This window comes from Anolis carolinensis, chromosome 3 (genome assembly GCF_035594765.1).
Source record: "Anolis carolinensis isolate JA03-04 chromosome 3, rAnoCar3.1.pri, whole genome shotgun sequence".
Classification (NCBI taxonomy): Eukaryota; Metazoa; Chordata; class Lepidosauria; order Squamata; family Dactyloidae; genus Anolis; species Anolis carolinensis.
The window spans coordinates 216,495,397-216,515,141 of NC_085843.1; the positions used below are offsets into that span (position 1 = coordinate 216,495,397).

General features: G+C 38.0%; 2 protein-coding genes across 5 annotated transcripts in view; one reads left to right on the forward strand and one right to left on the reverse strand.

The window, feature by feature from the left end:
- Positions 1–917: 917 nt before the first annotated feature.
- Positions 918–18,544, reverse strand: anapc16 (anaphase promoting complex subunit 16). 2 transcript variants are annotated; one of them, XM_003218535.4, is made up of 4 exons: positions 18,397–18,544; positions 10,415–10,572; positions 3,769–3,843; positions 918–1,698 (listed from the first exon to the last, which is right to left on the reverse strand). In XM_003218535.4, the coding sequence occupies exons 2-4, from the start codon at positions 10,554–10,556 to the stop codon at positions 1,583–1,585; spliced, it is 333 nt and encodes a 110-aa protein (XP_003218583.1). In that variant the 5' UTR covers positions 10,557–10,572; positions 18,397–18,544; the 3' UTR covers positions 918–1,582. The 2 variants fall into 2 exon arrangements, with proteins under 2 accessions (XP_003218583.1, XP_003218584.1); XM_003218536.4 differs by having other exon boundaries at positions 18,273–18,413.
- ascc1 (activating signal cointegrator 1 complex subunit 1) overlaps positions 18,189–19,745 on the forward strand; it is a 100,694-nt gene continuing 99,137 nt past the window's right edge. For 2 of the 3 annotated variants that reach the window (XR_010004613.1, XM_008106663.3), the window contains exon 1: positions 18,189–18,328. The gene's annotated coding sequence lies outside the window, so the exon portion shown is untranslated. The remainder of the gene's footprint in view (positions 18,329–19,745) is intronic. The other variant, XM_016992196.2, reaches the window with a different exon arrangement.

Below are 19,745 nucleotides of genomic sequence, written 5' to 3' on the forward strand. Positions count from 1 at the left end.
GGGAAAAATCATGCATGTCTGCAGCACGTGCTGTAGAAAAGACCTAAAACTGTCTTCTTAAGTGGAAGCCAAAAGGATTTATGTAGGAACATGGTTAAGACTAGGGCTTTATTATTAACAATTTCACGCAGAACTTCATAAAACTTCAAAATATTTTGCGAAAGTTAAAAGATGTCTTTCCCAGGTATGTTGACAAAAATAACAAACTTTTATTTCTCTTTGTTTAAGAGCCGGTGTAGTGTAGTGGTTTGAATTTCAGACAAGGACACTGGGAGATCTTGGTTCAAACCACTGCTTGACCATAGAAACCTTGTGGACCTTATGCAATGCATTCTCTCAGCTTCAGAGGAAGGTAGGGGCAACCCCCTCTGAACACATTCTGCCAATAAAATCCTGTTATAGGTTCGGCTAAGGATCACCATAAGTAAGAAGTTACTTCAAGGTATACCAAAATGTTTTAAAGCTTTCCTAAGGAGCCAAGAAACGCAGAAATCTTTAATTAAAAAAAAACACACAAAATGGGTGAGAAAAAAATAATGCAATGGACCACGCTTTACATTAGTGAAAGAACCTTTTAGCCACCTCATTGAATTGAAATTAAGTGATCTCTCATTATGGCTACTCTGGGTAGTTGATGGGAGTTGCAGTTAAACAACTTCTAGGTGAATACACACTCCCCATCTGTTTTAGATGCAGCAGTTTTTTTTAATGCAGCCAATTAAATATCCAAACAGAAACTATGTTTTGCTGCTTTCCTTGTAATTATTGTTTATAATAATCCTTCTGAGATGAATCTCTTTGAAAACATTTAAATGCGGAGAACTACATTATAGAAGCACAGGCCAACATTAATTGCTTTTTATTCTTCCTTCCCCCAACTGCTTGAAAAAAAAAACTTGGAACAGACATCACAGTAATAAGTGCAATAATTTATTTGGCAAACAAACAGTTCAAATTCATTGGAACAAACAGAAATGACAGCCAATGCCTCTTTAACAGAGATTCATGCTGTCTTTAATAGCAGTCACCCTCTGCTGCTAATAGTTCCACATACATTTGAAAAAAGGACAGCTGAGAAAATACAGATTCAGCAAAAAACAGAATATCTAACTACAGGAAACTGTTAACATTCTTCTGCCTATCCTACTGTTTTGCCCCATTCATCTTCAAAGGAACAGCTTATGGCCAAAGCCTTATTACCTTTCTTTTACTCTGCCCTCCAGGAGTTTAACATGAACAGTAACAAGGGTCCTATTACACAGCTAGCTGTCAGCATATATGCTGCAAGGTCAGTGTAAAGGGCTGTAAGCTTTTATAGCCACCCCTTCCCTTTTAAGCAAACAGTTTCTTCTGTGGAAACTGATTATATTTCCTTACAGAAATTACACCCTCCTAAAACAAGTTGCTGGAAAATTGGGAAGAACTTTTAAAAACTGTTCTGTGGCCATCTTTTACTAGATCTGAGACATCAGAAATGGATCGTTCTTTTATTACATAGACTAATGCAATGTAGAACAACCAAATGTTTTACATCAGAGTTCTGCAGGTACTTTGTCTTTCCAAACCAACAGATGTTGAACTTTCAACCCAATGAAGGAGTGAACCCCAGCAGTTGTTCTATTGGCTTGTACCTCCATTCATCTGCCTCTAGTTCTTCAACCAAACCAGCAAGTTTTTCCATCCGAGCAACCTGCTGATCTGCAAAAGAAAATTAATAATTGCTTATAATCAATTTTCCATTAAGCCTTTGCATTAGCAGCCATATACCGTTTTTACAGCAGGCAATTATTTGATTGGTTACAAGTTCATTTTATACCATATCTCACTAGGCTGAAGCCACACACAGTTGAGAATTTGTTTTTAATGTATTTATTTTTATTCAAACTGTATACTTCATACCCCGTTTCCCCTAAAATAAGACCTAGTAGAGGTTTTGCTGAATTGCTAAATATAAGGCCTCCCCCAAAAGTAAGACCAAGCAAAGTTTTTGTTTGGAAGCATGCCCTCCAAACAGAACACCAGAGCATGCAGGATTGGTAAATGTACGCACCATAGAGTGTTGTACATGGAAATATTGGCAGTAACAAGAAATTCTTGATAGGATTCACAGTTTGTCTGGTTATGCTGGTTTGTGATGACAACTACTGTACAGTATATAATAAATTTTCCTTTTTTTGTTCAACAATAAATGTGAATTCTTCTTCATAGAAAAATAAGACATCCCCTGAAAATATGACCTAGTGCATCTTTGGAAGCAAAAATTAATATAAGACACTGTCTTATTTTCGGGGAAACACGGTAGTACATGACTATGAAGTGTTTTAGAAAGCAAGACCATTTATTTATATTTTCCCCAATTCCCACTTCCCCAATACCCTAATCCCAATCTTCATGAAAATGTATCCTGTTCTTGCTGTAAATACTACAAAAGTTTTATAGATCCCATTTCACTTCTCTATATTGACAATTCTTTTAAAGCTTAACTATTGGTTTCATTGGAAAGAAATCAGATTCTGCACTCCAGACTGCAATTGTTCAAAGTAAGAGAAGTATTTTAAGCTAATTAATGACAATTGTACAGGTCCAAGAAATGTTCTTTATAATTATTTTGTTGTGGGCCTCTGCAACAAAAGTTGATGCCTCTGTTAGCTGCACTATAACTATATCCTCGTGATGTTACCCAAATAGTTTTAACACAGATGTTTTTAACATCTTGAGTAAGATTATTTTTCTTTTATCTTCTACAGAGAAAAAAGTATTAACACAACATCGCCTCTCAAATTCATTATTATATAGCCCATATAATCATGAAGATCACATGCCAGAAGCAAAATAAGGAAATCATATGCCACACCAAGATGCTTAATAGGATGCAGACCTAGTAAAATTAAGTAAGTGAACCATAGTACATGCCAGAAAAATAACTGGACAACTTGAACTTAAGAGCATATGATTGTGAACATCCTGCTTTGATGTTTGGAGCAGTCCATTGTCCAGGAAAAGCCCAAAAGGCCTTCAAAAGTGAAGCCCTTATAGTCTACTGCACTCTGGATGCTTTCACAAATGAAAGAAAACGTCTGTTTATGTAATCGAAAGCCACTCTTTAGTCCCAGGAAGCACACATCAACAAAACCCCTTTTGTGTTGTAAAGATGATGATTTAAAGGGACTTCTGAAAAGTACAATCTGCTTGATTGGTGATTGCTTCTAGAGGACTCTTCTCTAATCTCTAGACCACAGAATATGGTTATCACAATAAATTATCTTACAAAACAAAAAGGACAATCTAACCAGATAACACATTTTCCACAAAGCTATGAAAATATCTCACACAGATCTTTTCCATCTTGATGCACCTTAGAAACACTAACTGATCTCAATTTATCATACAGTCAAGAGGGAGGAGGAGAAAAGACAGCAATATCTGATATGAAATAACTGACCTCAGGTCAGGCAGGGAACATTTATTCACAGATTTATGACTCACGAGGGTTCCTAGTGTGAAAATAGTATTCATAAAGCTCTTCTCATGTACGCATTATAAAATATGGTTACAAAACTTATCTCCTTAACAAGTACACTGCATAGATAAAACATTGTTCTTGTAATGCTATTACACAAGATAACATTGTGCCAACAGACTAATTAGAGATCAACTAGATTACTACTCTATTTTTTGGTTGTTCACAGCAAGGCATTCATCAGACTATTATGCAACTTCTGTTATGAAAGTATTCAATGGCATTCTATATTCTGTTCAAATACTTACCATGTTTCACTTGCTTTAGTGTGGATGCAACTTGGTAGCTGAAAACTGATTCACAAAGGAATCGTTCTGAGCCATCTGTAAAGAGAAAAAGAAGGCAATTTAGCTGGTCTTAAGATTACTATAATTTCCAAAGGCTCTGAGGCCTCTCTGTATCCCTCTAACTGCATCTGAGAGAATATCAGTTCTGTTTTTGTATCAAGATTCAACCTGAGTTTTGAACTCACATATATAAGACCAAGAAAGTCAATTGTTTCCTGAACCAAGAGATCAAAACCTGCAAAAACAGTTAAAGAGCAGTACCCACTCTTAATATACAAGAGGTACCAATTCATCTTCAGCATCTTTTAGCTAGATTGTAAAATCTGAAATATCACTTCTAGCAGTTCAGAAACAGCTAAATGGATCAGCAGTCAAACTCAATGTAAAAAACCTTCCTAGAGTCACATTACACCGAGTCTGAACTCAGTCTGTGGGACAAATATGCATATGCAACAAGCAAGTATTTCTTCAATTTATAAATCACTTTGGGAGCTGGTATGGTTCATAAATGTAGGTCTAAACATACAACTTACACCTTGCTTACAACTTACACTATGCCTAAAGAGCTATTAGTTGATCTGTAAGATGAATTACAAACCCTTATGGCAGAGCTTTCCAAACTCTGTGTTGTGACATGTTTGTATGTTGGCTACAGTATGTAGTGTTGTCATGTGAGTAAGAATAAAAATCTTGGAAATATGTTACTATCTTACAAATAATATATTTTAAAAATATAAATGAAATATTTTCAGGAGATATGTTGTGTTTGTCCCCATACATTTTGCTATTACGATTTATGTATGTGTCCATAGCTCTTATACGGATTGGTTTAACCTCTGGTTTGCCAGTAAAACTGAATTATTTTGTCACAAAATCATGCATTTCCAAAAGGCGTGTCACCAACATGAAATGTTTGGAAACCTCTGCCTTGTAGTAAGAATTAACCAACAGGTAGATTCAGCTGTAACTGAGAACAGCTTAACATGCAGGTAAGAAAGATATGTCTCACCCAAACTGTTTTTTCCTCTCTATACAAGGGAGAAGTGTGAAATCGAACCCCATTCTTTTTTGTAAGCATACACTTATGGCCTCCTCCCATTTGGCAGAAATGCAAAATACAATGAGAGGTCTGAAAATTTGCTATAATGCATTGGATCAGGATGGAAAATCCTAAACCCATAGGTTACATCCCTTGTGGGTAACCTTTCAGAAGCTGCATAACAAAGTTTGGGGGCAAGGGAAAGAATGAGCAGAGTAAGGATTTAAGTGGATAGCCCTGCCCTAATCTCTCTCACACACTTTACATACATATAGGTCACAACAGAAGACTTCCTCTAGTCTAACTGGTATGCAAAAGAGCTATCATGCTCCCACATAGCACATGGGGAGATTTAATCTAATAATTCCATGGAAGATGATTGAGGGATTAGAAAAGGCTAACTCTTCTTTGTTCACCTACTGTCTTTCCTAGTTAGTTTCAAAAATTAACTTATGCAGAGAGAAGCCCCAGCTTCTATTCAGCACAACTCAAAAGCCTCCCACTCTTGAACTAGATGCTTTCACATACAGCTGACTTTCAAAACACAGATAGAAGGAACAAGTCAAACCACAGAGTCACAGCTGAAATAGAGGAAGGATGCAAGAGGTACCAAGGAGAAAAGATCCTCTGAAAGATAAGCACCCTGTTTTTGCCAGTCTGTATCTTAATCTCTCAGATGAGAAAAGCTGTACAAGCATTTAAAGTAATATATTATTAACCATCAAGGACCATCACTAGATGCAAATGCACAAAAGCTGTAATTATTTTAGTGAGACCTGGCGTGCTTCAGTGGTGGTGGATCACACTGACTGGCATGATTAAGGTCTCTGCAAAGTCCAATCGACAAAGAAAGTGCACATTCCTATGCCAAAAAATGCTGCCAACAATCAAACTAAGAGCACTACTTGACTCAGCTTGAATCAATATACCAACTTGCTTCTTTGAACCTAATGAAGGACTCCCTTGTTCATTGAAAATAGCTCATCATAAGTGTTGTATACAAGATATCTTGCAATTAATGGCATTTATGTCCATGCAGAAACAACATGTAAAGAATTTTTCTCAAAGTTACCTTTCTCTACATAGGAAATAACTTGGAATTTTCCACAGTACATCTAGCAGCTACAATTTGCCAGTCCATACTGGTAAATTGACAGATTAAGTTTTCCAATAAGTGAAACACAGAATATATCCAACTAATGTGGAAGGAATGTGAACTTCATTTTAATCCTGATTCAAAATCTGTACATCCATCACTCAGAGAAGACATACAAAGATAGCTTAGAGCCAATAACTTAGACAAGATCTTAAGAACTGTGCAATTTGTTCAGTTCTTCTAAGATGTACCCTGAATTTCTGCTTCTCAAACAACATTCCTCCTTGCCACTCAGTGAGAAGTTTTTCAAGCAGAAGGGTTTCAGAAGTAATTTGGCCACAAAGTCTCACAAAGGAAGAGCAATGGGAACCCTTAGCCATAACTGTTGATAAACAACGAGGTTCCCAGTCTTCACATCTGCCCCAACATTGGCAACTCATTTTTCCTCGAAGGATGACAACTAGGGAACACAGAATGGGGAAATCAGTAGACATGTGCCTGAAATTTGTCTCATCCATTTGATTCATGTTTCTGTTTCGTATCAGCTCCAAGCCTGCTTTTTGGATTGACGTAGGCCCAAAGCGCTGAGGCCTAGCAGGGCCTGCAGCCGAGCATCGAGTAAGAAGAACTCCTTACTCGGCACTCGGCTGCAGGCCCTGACTGGGCATCTGGGAGTTGGTGTTCCAAAAGGTTGGGAATCATTGTGTTAAACTAAAATAGGCCTGCACAACCTGTGACCCTCCAGGTGTTTGGGACTCCAACTCTCATAAGCCGTAGTCAGTTTGTCCAATGGTCAGGTGAGGTCTAAAGTACCTGTATGGCCACAGGTTGTGCTATGCCAGGACCACATGTTCTATCATTTCCAGTCAACTTGGACAGAGCAGAAGACTGAACGAGAGAACAAGAATAGAAAACTGGAAGTGTACTAGATGGCAACACCTCTCAAGACTCAGCAACTCTTAATGAACACCTAGTCTGAAAGTGTACCACCTATAAATTAAAGCTATTTATTTTCTATCCTGAAAATAAACTTTCCCAGAGCAGTTTTTAAAACAACAGCAATAATGATGCTGATGATGCAGCCAGAAGTAAAGTATAATATATATTTAAAGACCTAGGAGAATTAAAAAGATATTTCCTGGCACCTACATGACATCACACCAAGTACTGGGCAAACTGTCCCTGGGGAGAATATTCTACAATGGGGCACCATTTTCAAAAATGACATCTCTCTGGTTGCATAACAAGGAGAAAGAAAGATGGAGGGAAAACATGTGGATATAAACTCACTATTTCAGATGCAGTACCGAATAGTCTTAAGGCCTCAGGCATTTCTCTAGCTGCTGCTGCTGTATGGCAGCTACATCCAGGAGAGAACATGTAAAGTTGACCCCAAACAATAGAAAGCCTTATGTGAAGATGGGCAATTCATCAGTAACCTGGTCTTAAGTCCAAAATAACTGTATTGGTAAGTACAGGAACTCTAAATGGACAGACTAGGAGGCAATGAAACATTTTAGCATCAACAAGACGAGTACAGAACACAGTTTATTTTCTAACTGCTGAATTGTCTTTTCAAGGGGACTTGGTCTACAATACATTATAGCATTTTTAGCCTGAGAGGGTATTAGACCATGGAAAACTGAGGCTAGCAATTTTCATTTCAGAAAGGGCTGCAGTTGGTACATTAGCTAAAGCTGTCAAAAATCAAATCAAAGAAGTACAAAGTTGGATCTAGGGGTATTGTGTCTTTCATCCTATTGTGTCTACCAATCCTATCTAGAACAGACTGAACACTGCAGGTGGACAGACTAATGGCTGTACACTCTTACTCCCAATTTTCCCTTTCAAACAGGCATTCCACAATCACAGAAGACCCGGCTGTTACTGCATTGGGTTGCAAACTTTCCCCTTCTAATGTTCCTGTGACTCTTCCTATATTGCATGGTACAAGAGGAATGCAATAAATGCAGCACTATTCTGTTTGGGGAACAGGGATAGAGAATGGCATATTTGCTACTCTGCCACAGCCACATCATTTTCAAGAGCATAGGGATCCAGAACAAAGTTGCAAGATTAGAAACCACATCTTTCTGTGTTGTGTTCAGAACTTACTGTATCATTAACATTTTGATACAAAGTAAAAAATTGATAAGATTGTGCTGATACATGGGTAGGGAAAAAAATCTAAGTTTGTAGTTAGCTTCAATTGGAAAATACCCAATTAAGGAAAATATTATTCCTAGAGTAGCTCAAGATTGAGATGAATGCATTTTTAGAATTTAATCACATACTTTATTTATTTGCCATATTTATACTCCACTTTTCTCAACCCCAATGAGGACTCAAGGCGGCTTTACACATACACAAGTATTAGACGCCTTAAAACAATGTACAATTAAACATGTTAAATGGAATTTAAAACACATTCAAACATTTAAAAACATTACTTTTACTATTAATCATGCTACCCTTCTGGATAGCTATCATCCATTTTCTTTCTCTCTCCTGTGTTGCAGATTGCACATTCTGACTAACATATAATAGAGAGAAACTAGGAAATGCTATCAAATGCTCAGATGGAAAATATGATCCTAAGGAAAAACACACACAACCAAAACAAGTCAATTCCAAGTGGATGGTTATAACTTTAAAACAAAACATATGAAATATGATGAAAAAGTATAGTTCTTTTGGCAATGTCAATAATTTCCAGCCCATCTTAAAGTATTTTTATTGCTGTGTGCACTCTGGTGAATTAAATTTTAGTTTCTCTTCTGGAACAGTGAAAAGCTTAAATAAATCTGGAGTGGCATGAGACTACAACCTTTTCATATCCTAAAAGCTTCCAGAGTTGAAAAATGGAAAAATGGGGTCACTTCAATAAGAAACTTCTGCCAGCAATGCTAGATGAGGCAATGATTCTGCTAATTATAAATTAGCAGGATTTCATATTAAACTGGTACACCTTTCCTTCAAATAAAACAGTAGCAATTTGTCACACACACATATATTCTGACTATAAGAGTCATGCTAGGTTAGAATGAAGAATTTGTGCCCTGCCAAGCTTTCACTGAGCACACAAACTAATTGTTATAACGATTTGACTTAAAAAACTGATAACTAAAACCTGTTTTCCCCTTCTTTCTCCTCCCTCCCTTCATATCTGCTTCATCTTTTAGATTCTATCTTTTTGAACAGCCACTGCCTTGTTTTTTTAAATTGATCTTGTGAATGTTGTTCTGGTAGACTTCTGAGACAAAGTATGGGCTAAAAAGATGTTTTAAATCAATAAAATGGTTTTAAGAGGTCTTAAAGCATCAGTTTGTCTAGGGTTTTTAAAAAATTAAAAATCCCTTCATGCAGTAACTGAAAAGCATTGCAGTATTTTAACTGGTTCTAGGGACTCATTACACTTGAAAGCAAACATTAATCTTAATAAATCCAATACATGTATATATATTAATCAGCACCTTGACACAGCATAGTGCAAGACAGAAAATATTCATGCAATATATTGGTATGAACTACACACAGAGAACTATTTTTCATTAACTGTACACATGCAGTTAGTAAATGGAACCACATCCATGAAGATATAATAAACAGAAGCTTTGATTGATTGCATCCACTCATTTGGTATGATGCTAGACATACACAGAAGCACTTCCATTCCATTTCATCATAAAAAGTAAGTTTAATTGTATAGTGACAAATGTTCCAAAAATACTCAAAAAATACTCATGCTTATGCCTTATGGCATAAGCAAAACACCCATCAAGCTACACCGATAAAAGACAAACCATCTTTCACCTACATTTACACTTACAGCTTTGTGTCATAAATGTATCAACCACACATGACACTAGCCAGAATCAAAGACAATGAAAGGAAATCTGGGAGACTATTTGATGTGTAGACACTATGGCTGTTTTTTTAGAGCTCAGAGGTTTTGCGACAGCAAGTCTCCTGGTTAATGGCTGGCAACTCTTAAGTATTTGTCAATGTCCTCTATAATTAAGAGGAGTGATTCTTGGGACAAGGCTTCAAACACTCATCATGAGCATGCCAAAACCAATAGACTAGATTCCTCTCTGATGCAACATCAGCAAAGTGGTGTCTCAAATCAATATGGGTCATTGTAATAAACTTCCAACTGCCGTGCCAATTGAATTTAGGCAAAAGAGTTGCAAAAGTAATGTACTTTCTACCAAAAAACACTGCATAGAACAATCTCATGCCAATTCACTCTGAAATATAATTAATTATCCAAGTTCAGTGGGATGTATCCCTTAGTGGATACATAAGTGGATAGCCTAAGCACGGAACGCCACACTAATTCTATCAATTCTCTTAACTTTCAATGGCACAAAAATGAAGCCATTTGCTGCAAGAAGCCACAGTGCAAGACAAGCAGAGGGATTAGCATGTGAGTAAAGTTTACACCTTGACTCAGAAAACACAGTAATTACCTTCTAACATTTCACCAGCCCCTTTGGGGTAGGTGAAGAGAGCTTTCCGTGGTGTGGCAAGGTCTGAAACGCTGAATCCGGATCCAGTTACAGAGCTTCCGCTAACTCCACCAGCCGAAGATGAGGAGGAAGAGGCAGCCATTTTACACTGCCTGATTCTAAAGACAAAAAGAGACACAAAACCAAGTTACGTTCCTTTCAGTACTGCAAAATTAGTTATTTGAATTCATGTATCATTTAAAACATAGCAAGACTTTTTTAATGCTGAAGATTGGAGTCTTAAATGAGTTATCAATAAATAAGAAACACATATTTTACATTTATATTTATTTTATGCATGTATTTTGACTACATGGGTGGTGTGATTCACACCCATCTACACCCAGTAAACCTGAGAATCAGCAATCTGTATGCTGTAGTTCTGAGGAGTTGGACAGCCAAACCTGTGGCTCATGCAGGAATGCCATCAAGGATATTATATTAAGTATGTACACTTAAACAAGGTCTGGGACAAAAGAGGAAAAGTCTCAAGAAACCATGGAATAGGTGGGATGAATGAAAACAGACTGATTGTAGAATTTTTTAAAATTTTTTTATATATATTTGATTTCAGACATTGTCAAGCTAAGAAACACACAGAGTAGTATTCTACTTTTAATAAAAAGGTAATCTGCACCTGTTTCAACAGGGTAAACAAGGCTACGCATGATTTAGTTTTCAAATGTAACATAGATATATTTACTGGTTATATACAGCCAACTGAACTGTCTCCAACTTTCAGTTCCTACTCTTCTTTGTCCTTTATTTCAGGAAGTGCCAATATAGGTACCCTGCCCTATTTGTAGGCAAACAAAGTGCAATACTGAATTGATCCACTTGGTGGCACTAGGAATTCAGAAACCTTAATCCTTAAACCAGTGGCACCACAAAGGCCCAGGCCAACTTAATAAATTTAATCTTCTCATTATACTTTCATCTAACTAGAACATAACAACTGATCCTCCTATTAAGCAGTCAACTTATCCCCAGGCTACCTTACTCTGTGTGTATATCCTTGATGTTTTAATGGCTGTGGCGTGTTTTTGTATCCTGTTTTTGTAAACCTTTCACTTTATTTCAAACATAAGATAAATATTTCTATATAACCGCTCAGCCAGGCATTCATTAATTCTATATCTCCTTAGAACATTTGATACTGTACAGTTATGTGCTCCAGATCATGAACTTGATTTTATGACAGTTTTTCCCCCCAGTGCAGCAACATTTATAAATGTTGCTGCTGTTATATGCCTTTTAAGTTTTTTTCCAACTTATCATGATGTTTTCTTGGAAAGAGTTATTCAGATGAGTTTGTCATTGCCGTCCTCTAAGGTTGCGAAAATGGGACTTGCAGTGAGTAGAGATTTGAAACCTGGTCCCACAAAGTTCTAGTCCAACACACAAACCACTACACCAAGCCTGACTACCTATAATCTCCAAAGTATATTAGAGACAAGATCTTGATCTTTCTTAGGCCCCTTCTACACAGCTGTATAAAATCCACATTATCTGCTATGAACTGGATTATATGGCAGTGTAGACTAAGATAATTCAATTTATTTATTTACTATATTTATACCTGACCTTTTCACCCCAAAGGGCAGCTTACAAATTCAAATCAGATAATGTGGATCTTCTGTTTTGATAACCTGGATTATCTGGCAGTGTAGAAAGGGGTATTAGGGCCCTTCCAAACAGCCATATAACCCAAAATATCAAGGCAGAAAATCCCACAATATCTTCTTTGAACTGGGTTTTCTGAATCCACACTACTATATATTCCAGTTCAAATTACATAATGTGGGATTTTATTCAACTGTGTGGAAGGGGCCATAGCTGATGTTTAAATGTCTTCTACAGAAAAAAAACCCCATAGTACAAAAGGGGGGTATCTGAACAAACAATATTTTGCATTACAGAAATCAATTTTGAATATGAGAGGGGGATGTGAAATGGCTCTAGAATGCAATATAACTTTTGTCGTCTTGCTACTCTGGCTGAGCAATATGGATGTTTTTCTGAGCACGGTACCATAAATATCTTGTGAAATCAGAGAGTGAAGCAAGGGAATGGAAATAAATTCAATGCAGCCTCCTCCTCCAACTTTTTATTTTCTTTTCTGTCATCTGCCCACTGAGGCAAGAACAAGATTCCATCTCTCAAAAGAGCTGCTCAGTTATTAGGATTAAAATACAAGATTAGATACAGAGGAAAGCCATTTTAAATTCTGATTGACAATTCTAGTCAACATCACATTTGATTCTGCTTTTAGATACAGGAAATTTAAAATCAAATTTAAGTAATTTGTGAAAATGGGTTGTTCTTCTCCCTTTAAAAAACTATTATTGATCAACAAAGCTATCAGCCTACCACCCTCACATTTTGTGCACTGAAATATCCTAGGGATCTTGTAAATTTCTCCTTATGGTAATAAAAATGTAAGTGTTTGGTGGTTTCATTGTTATGCCAAAATATAAAAAATAAATGTAAAAACTCAAGCTGTTCAGAAGCTTATTATGTTCCCACAACATAAAGAGATTGCATTTTTAGCTGTTATTGTACTGCATTATACACACAAACATGCAATTATGAGCAAAGAGTATATTCATCATTATGAACTATGCTGCTCCTTTCACAGGCAGATTCTGATCAATGGGACAGCATGGATTCTAGTGTTTATTAGAAGAAACACATATTTTAAGAGCTTGCCATAGTATGAATTATATATTTATTCAATCTAGAAAAAACTTTTTTGTGCTTTGTACTTTCTATTGTTCTATCACAAGCTAGAAAAGCTATCAATAGTCACCGGGTGCTTAAAAGCAGGTGAATATGCTGAAGATATTTTTTTCAAAGGATTTATTAATAACATGTCAACAGGATGCCACAGGTAAAACCTGTTCTCTAATTCTGAAATTCACAATGAAATGAATAGATCTATGTTTTCATCAAGAAAATGGATTAGAAAGCTTATCTTTTGGGGGGCCTCTCTCTCTGAACAAGGTTGGTTCAATTAGCCATCTTATGCTACACCCACAAATCCATTCCACCAACTTACTGGTAACTAAATTGTCCTTATCAACAAACTTCCAACTGGAATCAGGGCTACTGCAGATGTTAGGCCAAATATTAATGAGGACTTTATAAACAGTAGTTCCAGAGGTAGTCTTGTAATTATAGCCTGCCATGGCATTCTGTGGACCCTTAAACATTAACAAAGTTTGTGTGACATAAACATTATGAATGTCTACACTCCACTCCACATTTAATAGAAAGTAATTTTCCTGGAAATCAATAGGATTTGGTTTCAAATGAACATGCGGCACATTGCATTTATAATATTGTTGCTTCAAAGGAGTCATCAAGATTAAAAAAAGAAAAACTATAACATAAAAGTTTAGCCATGCTTATATTAAAGCATAAGGCCAAGAATTTTCATTCTAGATGTGCAGCAATGCCACAGTCTGGATAAAGGGAGAAACTACAGGGAAATCTATTGGGAAGCCATAAGAGCACTCAAGTAGTTCATGTGATAGTCCATGACCTATTAAAACTCCTCCATCAGATTTATTCGCCTACGTAAGCAAGAAGACTTCCTGTATCTTAAGCAAATATAGAGGCAATTAAGCCATAGCAGACTGTATATAATAAATGAAGCACATGGAAGGGTATTAAGGCCACACTATTTGTTATGCATACTAGTGCAGCTTGAGCTCTCCTTATCTGGAAACCCAAACTGCTCCAAACTCCAAATCTGTCCACCTGGGTAGCTGAGATAAAGACACCTTTGCTTGCTGATGGTTCCCTATAAACTTTGATGCATGCACAAAGCTATTTAAAATATTGTGTATAAAACCACCTTCAGGGTACATGTATAAAAGCGCATATGAAAGTTTAATGCATATTGTGTTTAAACTTGGGTCCCCTCTATGAGATACATCATGATGTACATGCAAATATTTCCTCTAAAACACTTTTGGTCCCAGTCATTTGGATAAAGGATATCCAACCTAAAGAATATTAGGTTTACATTGGAAAAAAATAATCATGTGGTATAGCCTAGAAACAAAACAAGGAAGAAAATAGCAAGGGATGTATTGTATTATTAAATTCACATTCAATGTGTCAGATCTCTACATATCACCTCTTCAGTCTTTGTACAAAATTCCTCATTGTCTCAGCAGGATCTTCACTATTGAATAGTCAGTACAGCATTTTTAAAACCTGGGGTCTTTGTGAGGTCACAACAGGGAGAAAACCATTGTTTCTGTTATGTAGGCATAGTTCATTGGGCCAGGGCCATCATTTTGTTGGCCTGTTCCATTCTCTGGTAGACCTTTTGCTAGGGGATAAAGACAGCAAAGAGTAATACTTTATCCCAGTTTCTCAAACTGTGCTCCTCCAGATGTTTTGGACTTCAGCTCCCACAATTCCTAATAGCTGGTAAGGGACAGTTGGGATTCCTGGGTGCTGAAGTCCAAAACACCTGGAGAAGCAGATTTTGAGAAACACTGCTTTATCCTAGGCTGTTCTTTACAGAATTTACAGGACTTTTTTTAGGATGCACTCAAAAACAGATCAACATTTCTGCATCCTGCTGTTCATTGAAAATTGTATTTTTATTGTCTGTAATTTTTATAATTTTGGGCTAAAGGCTAAATGTAATGAAATAATTAGTGAAGACATAATGCTGAGAGGCAATAAGGCAAGTTCTCTCCATATCAGGATCAAAAACAGCTCCTCAAACACATTCCATCGCATGATCTCTGCAGGTAAATGTTGTGACTGAAAAGTCTCCCAGTCTGCTCAATAAAGCTTATACTAAAATGTATAACTAAGACTGTCAGTTTTCAGAGACAATGGAAAAAAAGTATGCAGGAGGGGAAAGAATAGATGGAAGGCAAATGCCCACATTCAGAAATGCCTGCACTCATTACATATATTGTAAGCATGAGCAGTTCAGCAATGACTGAAAAAAGAACATTCTGTACATAGACAGAAGCACTTGCGTTCAAGGGCAGTTACAGATTTCATGCAAGCCAAACATGATGCTGTACATGTAAATAGGTGAATCTAATTCACAATACAGTAGTCTCACTTATCCAACATAAACGGGCCGGCAGAATGTTGGATAAGTGAAAATGTCGGATAATAAGGAGGGATTAAGGAAAAGTCTTCTAAGTCAAATTATGCTATGATTTTACAAATTAAGCACCAAAACATCATGTTTTACAACAAGGCTGCCATTTGTTTGGGAGTGTGGCTGCAGTTGTGTCATTGTTGGGTGTGTTGGCCTGCTGCGTGGTGCTGCCTAGCGAAACAGATGGATCCAGGGAGGAGGCAGACTGTGTTGGATAATACAGAGCACTGGATAAGCGAAGGTTGGATAAGCGAGACTCTACTGTACTGTGCATCAAAGCAACCAACAGAAGGTTTTTCAAGCAAACACCATTAGGCAGAGAGAGACAACTGTTTTAGGTGACTCATACTGAAACACAATGGCAGGCCTTCTGAATGACTTCTGAAAAGGCTATGGATACAGATACCATATTGTCCTTTGCCTCAGGTTGCAAAATACATTTGGCCAGTGCTGAATACAACTATATCTGTCATGAAATGCAAAATGAAATAGATAGGGTTTAAACAAGAACATTCATTTAAATCCTTACAGGGAAATGTTATGTGAGTTCAATAAGGTTATCCATGATTACTAGTTAAGTTTGGAAAGTTGTTCATCTTTAAGCTTCAATCCTACAGCCACTTTCCTAGAAGTAAGTCCCAATGAATTCCTTGGATTTTGTTTTAATAGAAGTATTTATTCTCAATCACACTTTGGGAGCATCCTGTAATTCAGAAATTCAACTGGTGAAACTTTTCCTGGCTTGGAGGAAAAGTGTAGGGGGTATCTTAACAGCCCACACCACTATTTAAAGTATGAAGAGAAATGAGAATGAGAAAGTGAAGATGGAGTATTGAGGGGAAGCACCAACATAATTTGTCTCCTTTTCTCACATCGTATTGCTCTTCTTTCCAAATATACGGGTGGCAGAAAAGGCACTTAGAATTACTGTGAGACAGAATTTAGTAGATCATGATCAGTTTTCATAATGGCTGTGGTTACTACAACCACCTTTGAGGGGAAAAATACAAGCTACTGGGCTGACTCAAAAACAGTTCCTCACCCAGGATAGTATTATATTGTGATAAAAGATAGAGCTGCTATTTTCATCCAGTTGGTCTGCTCTGGCCTGGTGGGACAGAAATCTAAGGCCCCTTCTACCCTGCCACATAAAATCCAGATTATCTGCTTTGAACAGGATTATATGGTAGTGTAGACTCATATAATCCAGTTCAAAGCAGATAATGTGGGTTTTCTGCTTTGATAATCTGTATTATATGGCAGTGTAGAGCAGTGTTTTTCCCTCCTACAATGTAGTTTAACCCGGGACAATGTTGCAGATAGGGGTACCAAGCATGTTTTTAGGACGTGGTTAAAATTCATGGACTCAAAATATCTCAGTGGGAAGAGACGAAATCCATTCCAAACCCCTGCCATGCAGAAAAATACATGCCCTTTAATGATGATCCCTTCATAAATTATATCTCAGATCAAGAACGGAAAATAAAATGTCAGTGGACAGCAAAAAGGACTTAAAGATGGGCTTAAATCTAATTTTTAAAAATGTGGCATAAATACCAAAAACTGGGTGCCCGGGCCCTTGAGCGTTCTCACTTTTACCAATAGTGCTGTGCATTTTGAAGGGGCATCAATAGTGGGCAAAAAGGAGAAATGTGCCAAGAGAAAGGGTGTCAAGCAAATCCTTCAGGACTGTCTTCCATCTGGAAATCGATGTCCTCATTGTGATAGATGTTGCTAATCCAGAATAGGTCTCTACAATCAGTTATGGACCCATCGCCAAGGCTTTACCCTTTGGAAGACAATCATGCTCAACCACATGATGATGGTGACCCTTATTTAAAAACAGAAATATTTTTCTCCCAAAAAATGAAGAGTATGAATGACAGACCTCCTAGTAACTATGTCACCAAGAGCCCTTGCTCAGGGCATTCTTGACTGAGGCCCCTTCTATACTGCCACATAATCCAGATTATCAAAGCAGATAATCAATATCTGCTTTGAACTGGATTATATGAGTCTACACTGTCATATAATCCAATTTAAAGCAAATAATCTGGATTTTATATGGCAGTGTAGAAGGGGCCTGAGTCTATCCATCTGCAATGCAGTCTTAGGCCCCTTCCACACAGCTGTATAAAATCCGACATTATCTGCTTTGAACTGGAATATACAGTTCAAAGCAGATATTGTGGGATTTCTGCCGTAATATTCTGGGTTATATGGCTGTGTAAAAAGGCCCTCAGATAACCCAGAGCCTTTCCAGACAGAATATCAAGGCAGAAAATCTACTAATATCTGCTTTGAGTCCACACTGTCATATATTCCAGTTTAAAGCAAATAATGTTGGGTTTTATTCAGTTGTGTGGAAGGGGCCCCAGTTCAAAACAGATATTGTGGGATTTTCCGCCTTGATATTCTGAGTTATATGGCTGTGTGGAAGGGCCCTGGACTATATTTCCCAGTATCCCTCAACCACACAGCTCCTGGCTAGGGGTTTGTGGAAATCACAACCCCGCCAAATCCTTCACCTGATTTCTGGAAATCCAGCCAACTTTCAAAGTCCCTACAGCGCATGCGTAGCGGCAGGAAAGTCAGGCCGAAAGACGCCTGCGCACCAACGCACTGCCAGTGGGAGGAGGGGAAAACTCTGAGCGACAGAGGCCTACTGCAAGAACTCACCCCTCGGGCAGGGATTACCGGCCACAGGCGCGACTGGCCGGTCTCACGGCAACAGGGTAAGTAAAATCACAGGACTCCCCCTCTCTCCCCGTCGGCCTTACTGTTGTTACCGCCGCATATTTACCTCAGGCCGCTCTTTGCGAGGGGTAATGGCGTCAAAAAAACGTGCGCGCGTCCGCGAGGTTTTCGGGCGCGAGCACGGCGCAAAAACGTAGAGGCGCCGCCGGCAGAGCGAGAAGTGCGCAAGCGATGGGACAGTGGCGCTTGGAAACCATGGCAACAGAAAGGCAGATGGACGGAAGGCCTAGGCTCTCTTTCCGCACAGCTGAATAAAATCCCACAATATCTGCTTTGAACTGGAATATATGGCAGTGTGGACTCAGATAACCCAGTTTAAGGCAGATATTGTGGGCTTTTCTGCCTTGATATTCTGGGTTATATGGCTTTGTGGAAGGGCCCATAGAGACCTGTGTAGGTGAGAGGGCGAAAGTGGAAGGAAATAAAAGAGAAATTGACATGGTTTGCATCATTTTAAAAATCATAGGTACTTAACACTAGTTAGATTAAAGCCCCTTCCACACAGCTGAATAAATTCCCACATTTTCTGCTCTGAACTGGAATATATGGCAGTGTGGATTCAGATATATCAGGGCAGAAAAAAAACACTTTTCTGCTTTGAACTGGGTTGTCTTGAGTCCACACTGCCATATATTCCAGTTCAAAGCAGATACTGTGGGATTTTATTCAGCTGTGTGGAAGGGGTCCAGAATCTGATTCCAGTTTTTCTGCATTAAACGATTTTATAAACCCTGCAGTATCTGGATGGGGGATACTGGATTATCCAGATTATCAATGCAGATAATCCACATCATTTTCTTTGAACTGGATTATATGAGTCTATACTGCCAGATAATCCAGTTCAAAGCAGATAATCTGGATTTTATATGGCAGTATAGAAGAGGCCAGACTTGTATTTTGGATGTAGCATGAGAAAACATGACTTACAGAAAAGACAATAATGCGTGGCAAGGTAGATGGCAGTAGGATAAGAGGAAGGGTACTTCCACACAGCCATATGACCCATAATATCAAGGCTGATAATCCACAATATCTGTTTTGAACTGGAGGCCCTTCCAGACAGGCCCTATATCCCTGGAACTGATCCCAGATTTTCTGCATTAAACTGGATTATGTGAGTCCTCACTGCCAGATAATCTGGGATAAACAGAAAATCTGGGATAAAAAGAAAATCTTGGATCAGATCCTGTCTGGAAGGGATCTAGGCCCCTCTGCCAGACCTGAACTCTTACTGGAAGTCAAGAAGCCCCTTCTACACTGCCATATAGTCCAGGTTACCAAAACAGATAATCCACAATATCTGCTTTTAACTGGATTATATGAGTGCGCTGTGGACAAGCTACTGGATGATGGCTATCTCTGTTTTGCTCAGTTCAGAGGTTTCCCTCTTGGACA